A 6,862-nucleotide genomic window follows, 5' to 3' on the forward strand; every position below is an offset into this window, starting at 1 on the left:
CATTTCCAAAAGCCCTAGAGACTATTACCTCTGACACTGCTTTCATAGTTCTAATGTTCTGGTTGGGGTATTGTACAATTACAGAAAACAAAATCTGTTCCTTTCTAACTGGATGAGAGCTATGTGCTTGTCTTCCCCTCCTCAGATGCCAGCTCTGAGTATCTGAGTGCAGTTGACCTGACTGACTCTGAGGATGCAGGTAGGAGTGTGTCTATAGTGGGCCAGGATCAGACCACTCCCCAGGTGGCCATGATGGGAGGCTCTTATGCTGGCCTGTCTCCTATGATCATCATGAACAACTTCGTCTTAAAGCAGGTAAAGTACAGCACCATATGTCTGCCTCTGCCTTGCACTGTCTGGCTCACAGCTGCTGGAGGGTGCTAGACTGCCTCGTTAACCCTTGGCTAATTTGGCTCTTAGCTGTGTGCTAACAAGCGTTTCACACTAGCTAATTACAAAGTTTTTTTATCCACGATTTTAACCCAGGATCAGCGTTCCTGTTGGTGAGCAAGATTAAAACAGATTTTTGGGAGGTCATCTACTGAAATGTGATTCACAGCAACATACTACTTCTTCTAGTCTTTTTGTCACCGTGCTTGTATGTTATTGTTGTGGTTGCTAACAGCTGACGGGGCTCGGCTGCAGCGCTTTTTTTTCCTCATTTACTAGAGATAATGGACTAGCTGGTACAGTTAACCTACCTGCTGACATTCACTCTTTTCGTGTTTCTTCCTGAGATCAATCTCTTCTCTCGCTGTGCTCCTTTGTTGACATTTCTCCTATTAATCTCATTTCATAGAACCTCTTGTTGATAGCAAAAGTGTCTCAGTACTAGTGGTTTGCCTGGTGACTCAGTTAATATAATGGACATGTGGGCTAGTGTAAGACAAAGGAAATGCTGCTCAGTAAATGATACTTTTGCTAATCTGTGTCTGTTCATGGTTAAGTTTCCCTAGACTTAGAATGTACATGTGTAAAGCCTTTGTGTAGGTTGTAGTTTGATTTAGCCTAGTTATATTTAATGGATTATACTTGCATTGTCTCACTTTGTTTTGTCTGTTTGCTCCATTTGTATATGCTGCATTTATTAATTATTAAGAGAGATAGAATTTGATATTAGAGATGGTATCAGGTGTTATAATATATGCTATAGCATAGATTATAGTAAGATAATGAAGGCATTTTTGTTTTCCTAGCCAAACCCCATGACTCCAGCAGAAAAACAGTGGGGCTTTCCTTCACCCTTGGAAATGATGCCTCAGTCCCAGGTGGTCCTTCTCCAGCCCATGGTATCAAATGGCAACAGCAGCTCCCCGAAGACTGGCTCTGAAAATCACAGACAATCAAAGAACTACTTGCCCATCCTCAAGTCATATCCCAGAATCGCCCCCCACCCTGGGGAGGCACCCACTAAGAGGCAGGGATCTTCTCGGGCGAGGGGCAGTTCAGCGTCAGGGTATGACCAGCGGCACCGGAGGCATCACCACAGCCACCGGCTCTACAGCCCCCCCGGCCCCCAGCCCGCCCCGCAGACACCCGTCAAACCTGTCTCCAACTTTGAAGCGGGGAACAACCAGGCGCCGGCAGCTGAGTGTCAGGAGCCGCTCCTGCTGCAGCTCAATGACAAGCCTCCCTCCCTGGTGACAGAGACCGGCTCTCTGCCCTCCTACCATCACGAATTTGGGTCGGTGCTAGACAGCAACCATGCCGACAAATACGAGGACGTCCTCTCTACGGACGGCGAGAAACTGAAACGTTTCAGCAACACCTATAACATTCTTGACAAGTCCGGCTTGCTGGGGATCACCTTGCGCACGAAGCAGCTGATCAAGGAGAACCGGCGCACCCAAGGCCAGCTGCAGCAGCTCCGGGAGCAGACGGCTCTGCTGATGGAGGCACTGAGCAGCGGAGACCCCCAGCTCTGGACTAAGCTCCAGCTCGCCCTGCAGGACTCGGACAAGGAGCAATGGGGGATAAAGCCTCAGAGCCTCCTGGCGTGATATACCGGTGGACTAAGCCAGCGGTTCTCAACCCGGGGGTCAGGGCCTGCCCAGAGGGTCGCGAGATGTTTTCATTGGGGCACAAGATGATGTATGGAATGTGAAAAACATATTTCTAGTAGAACAATATATTATCATATCTCAAATCTTTGCAATAACAGCTTTCTTCTTGTGAAATAGTGAACACTATACTGCATCTAGGCTTCTAACAATTAATCAAGTGAAATTGCCTAAAATGAAATGAAATATATGTCATTAGTTAGTGTCACAGTTCACCATCCTGTGCTTGCATGCTCCTGTCTGGGGGTTGTGAGGAGGAATCACCTTATTTTTACAGGTCATGGGGGCCAAAAACATGTAGAACTGTTGGCTATAAACAAGCTCAAGCTCAAGCACATCCACTGTTAACTGGGGGATTTAAGAAGCATGCTTACATTTAAAACCCTTGCCTATAATGATTTTTTCTTGCCTCTGCTATTTCAAAATAGCAACAGCACTTGTAATAGGGCTATGGCTTCTATGTTGACCTGCTAGTTAACGCATGCCTTACAGCACATGCAAGGACAGGTGGGGTCTATTCCTCACCTGTCTTGAATCTGATTGCTGTAGAGAAAATGTAAGCATAATTATTATTTTTTGGACCATTGGAAACCTCAGTGTAATCGACACATGTGGCCTATGTTTCAATTTGCTCATTATTGAGATGCATTGAGATGCAAATTCATACCCATTTTACTGTTTTACTGCTTTTTTAGGATGGTAAACGATACTCTCTATGAATGAAGCAGATGCATGTTTTCATTAAGGAGATGTCTATACATCACTGATAGAGTGTAACCTCAGGCTTCTTCATAAAAGAAGAAACCTCAGTTGTATAGCTCATTATGATTCAGAGTTAAACCATAACGTTGCTTTTATGTTTTTGCTGTTGGTGTCAGTATTATTTATTTGTAATAATCTATCTGGCCAAGACTAATGCCATGTGAATAATATAACGAAATTGAGTACTTTATGACTATGAGTCCAATTGACTGACAAAGCTGGCTCCATATCAAAAGACAACTTTAAAACCTTAAAATTGTGAAATCTAAAATTGTAGCTAGTGAAGTGCTGTAACCATATAGTTGTCTTGACTGATCCTTGCTGGCATGTTAATTCCTGCTGCATTTTAAAGCTGAATGTGACACAGTTTTAATTGAAACGAATGAGGCAGAGAAATGCCCACTAATAGTTGCATTCTGTTCTGTTACAAACTCTTGCACTTTAGCAACAAGATTGCTGTTACCATTTTTAGAGCAATGTGAGGTCTTGCATCTCTAAATGAGCATTGCTTTTCTGTCTTGATAGAACACAAATTTGCTATGAACGTTTATCCAGTTGCCTGTGCCTTTTGAACATGTCCATATTTGTGTTGCATATCAGTGCTTGGTCTACTGTAAGCTAACGTTTAGAGAACTGCAAAGGTTTCTCTTTATTTCTTTGAGTGCTAAATGTGGAAAAAACTTGAAAGTACTTTAAAGTCTCCAAAGAAGTGTACTATTTTCCTGTGAAATTAGAAAATGTTAATGGCCCTGGCTTGGTAATACATCCACTACTGCTACAAATATGGTAGAAATAACAGTGTGAAGACATTGTCTGTAGCAGCACTGAAGTATAAAATGGATGCTGGGTTAGTAAATTCATAAACGCTTCACTTTTAAAGGTTAGGTTTAACTCTAGGCTAACAATTCTATGCCTCATTTAGCTATAATACAATGTACTGGCACAATATTTTATAGTCAAGTGTAAAATTGCTAAGTTATCAAATCAGACTTGGTTCCAAGAGGGCAAAAAAGAAGGTAACAGAAAGAAGATGATTTGAATTGTTTGTAGATTGCTTTCCAGAGATCAGTGCTTTTCCTGTTGTGGTGAAGTGCCCTCTTTGTACTTTTTCTTTTTTAGCAGAAGTCACTTTGATGAATAATTAATTGTCATAAAACTACGTTTTGTTCAAAAACATTTTTCTGTCCTTCCATTTGTTTCACTTTACTAACTCAGTATGTGTAATCTCGACAGATAAAGAACAACTACTTGTGTGATTTTAATACTTTTATTGGTATAACAGGAATAGACAAAATATTTCTAAAAAGTAAAGTTCTATTTAGAATTGAATTCCAGGAATATGCAGACACTGATATCCCTTATAAAACTTCTTTGACAGGATGTGAAAGATGTCAAAACTGTAGCTGTAGCATAAGAGTGGAAAGTCCTTACAATTACTGCAGGCCCCTATCATTAGCGATGTAGTGAATATCTCATCTTTGGGGCCGTCTGTAAGCATGAAAGACATGATTTTATGGCACATTATGGTTAATACCCTGGATAGTCCCACACCACTCTTTGTAGGGGAAATGCAGTGTCATCTTTATATTTTCCCCGCCCATTCCTGTAAAGCAGCATATTACAGTGTATTTCCTTCATTCATAACTTCTTGAAACTGTCTGAGTCGCATTCTTTAGAAAATGTATCAGACTCCATATGTAACAGCTTATTGTTAAAACAAGTGTCCCTGTTTATCAATACAGTTGTCAAGCCTGGCAGTTTGTGCTGTGGATCAATATACAGTTTAGTATTCCTTGTCTGCTAGCCCTTGGTGTCAAAGTCAAATATTGTTATGAGAACTACCACAATTTTCCTGAATGTCTGATATTGTAGCATCCTACTTGGAAGTGTGGAAGTATAACAAATTTTGACTGAAAATCGCAGAGCGCTGCATGGAACATGGCACAGGTGTTAAAATCACTAGCAAGCATGTAGTACAAAAATGCAAAGTTGTGAACATGCACTTACGGCCATCTTTACATGTTGTAGTAGTGCATGTAAAACTGTTGCATGTCCAAAATGACCAACTTATTACTCTTCTTAAAATTGCCTTGTGAAGCTACTTAAAACATACACATAGATTATGTTGTCAAAAAACAAATTTCACATTGCTTATATGGCTCCTGTCCTTTAAGGAATGTGTTCTAATACTTCTAACAATTTCACAGACTATTTTAGAGATCGTAAAGCATTCATTTCCTATTCAAACCATTCACCAAATGGCTCCCAATGAAACATTTCTTACAGCTTGCATGTGTGAACTATTAGGAGCTGTTGATAGGAAATCTGGGCATCAATCAGTCATGTTTGTGTGCAGCCACGTCTTCACAGCACGTCTCCACCGTCTGCACAGGAAGAACGAGCCCCAGGGCCCAGCGGGTTCCAAAAACATCCCTAAGGTTGGTTCTCCAGGGGCTGCGGTTCTCCACCAGCTGCCCCCGCTGCAGCTGACACCAGGTCTGCCCCCGGGCCACCAGCAGCACCTGCTGGCAGCAGAAGCCTGCGCACACCAGGCCGATGCCCAGCCACACATACAGCATCAGCACCAGGAACAGCTGCAAGCCTGAGATGACTCCTGGTGGGAAGGAATTGAGAAAGCATTCTGATTAGGGGGGTGTTCATTCTTCAGCAGGTGCCCTTTATGTTCCTTTATCAGCTTGATTTGTATTTAAAAAAAGTGTGAAACAACTCACCCATGAAGAAGTAACCGGTGGAGAGGGGAAGAAGAGTCAGGAAGGTGAGTGGGTTCTCGAAGGAGATGGAATATTCCACTGTCAGAAAGGCCACACCGAGAACCAGGGAGTACAAACAAGTGCATGATGTGTAGATGCAGAACATGATGAAGTAACGCATGTTTTTGTTGCCGATGCAGTTCCCTGTGAAAAAGCAGTGGTGATCTCTCTTGAGAATGACCTTCTTGCAGAGTTTGCAGAAGTGACGGCCATTCAGGAGGTAGTGGGCGTCCACTTTGTCCGGACAGTCCGGCGAACACACCGGGATCACAGTCTCATTTGCGCTTTCAGCAGGATATTTGATAGTCATTAAGTAATTTCCCAGTGCGTTGAGCATCATGAAGAGGAAAACAGTTGTGTGAAGCACTGTAGACCCCGTCAGTGATATGTCTGGGCTTGGGAATATTGTTGGGATGAAGAAGCCAAAGTGCAAAATGAAGGTGACTGCTGTAGCGACGAAAAAGTATGCAGGTGCTACAGCATTGAGAAGTCTCAGCTTCAACATCCTGGTAAACATACCTGTGTGAGAGTGAAGACACAGTCAGTAAAAAGCAAACACAGTTGGTCTATATTAGGGCAGATGGATGCTGTGGTTCCTGTTATCATGAGCTGAATTGACAACTGATAAAGACTGAGATGAGTGATTACTTCAACAGCTCAAATGAAACTAATCAGATTAGAGGGTATAAGCCTTCCAAGGATTGGATTTGGATATAGGATTTGGTTCAGGCCGATTTATGTGAAGCATCTTGCTGAAATTTAAAGCTGGCCCCTATTAGAAAAGATAGACTAGATAGATTCTTGTGTTCCTTCTTTACAGAAATTGTAAGTTTGCAGCCTAAAAAAATAAAGAGCATTGCAGTGGAATGCAGTGACTCCCAAAGACTCCCAGGGGTCCTTGAGGGAATTCCAGAGGGTCAATGAAGAATAGTTTAATTTTATTATCATTTCATTCATTTGATGATAAGACAATGAGAGAGATGATATAGAGATGTTTATTTTGATCAGAGGTTTCACTCTCCCCACTGTGATATACAGTATAAACAGCTGTCCAGTTCTATATCAAATCATATCAAACAGAAATCCTCTCAGATGGGGGTGCTACAGACAAAAATCTGAGGTGTCCGTGGCCTGTTTTGTATCTATTTGTTGGCCAACACGTCTGGGAACCCCTACTGTAAATCAATGCATGACAGAAATCATACACGACACCATTTACCAAAGACTATTGCAGTTAGTTCTCCGCCGTCTTTTCTCTTTTCCTCAGCC

The 6,862-nt window shown here is 42.2% G+C and overlaps 2 protein-coding genes across 2 annotated transcripts; one reads left to right on the plus strand and one right to left on the minus strand.

The window, feature by feature from the left end:
- Positions 1–145: 145 nt before the first annotated feature.
- LOC139645209 (CLOCK-interacting pacemaker-like) lies at positions 146–3,973 on the plus strand (the record flags this gene model as incomplete). Its single annotated transcript, XM_071520870.1, has 2 exons — positions 146–315; positions 1,197–3,973. Coding segments are annotated over 2 exons (974 nt in total), but the record flags the coding sequence as incomplete, so codon positions are not given.
- Positions 3,974–5,158: 1,185 nt separating this feature from the next.
- LOC139645230 (palmitoyltransferase ZDHHC22-like) lies at positions 5,159–6,110 on the minus strand. The gene is made up of 2 exons (XM_071520898.1): positions 5,555–6,110; positions 5,159–5,436 (listed from the first exon to the last, which is right to left on the minus strand). Exons 1-2 carry the CDS (start codon positions 6,108–6,110, stop codon positions 5,159–5,161), a joined length of 834 nt encoding a protein of 277 aa, XP_071376999.1.
- Between the last annotated feature and the right edge of the window lie 752 nt (positions 6,111–6,862).

The sequence above is a fragment of the Centroberyx affinis genome, unplaced genomic scaffold (assembly GCF_046629955.1).
Source record: "Centroberyx affinis isolate AG114_WGS23_722 - 3 ecotype Tasmania unplaced genomic scaffold, CSIRO-AGI_Caff_v1 ptg000830l_1, whole genome shotgun sequence".
NCBI lineage: Eukaryota > Metazoa > Chordata > Actinopteri > Beryciformes > Berycidae > Centroberyx > Centroberyx affinis.

Coding starts and splice junctions, on each gene's coding strand:
- LOC139645230 (XM_071520898.1), bottom strand. CDS start 6,110: ATGTTTACCAGGATGTTGAAGCTGAGACTTCTCAATGCTGTAGCACCT. Junction 5,437..5,554: donor CACCGGTTACTTCTTCATGG/GTGAGTTGTTTC, acceptor CCTTCCCACCAG/GAGTCATCTCAGGCTTGCAG.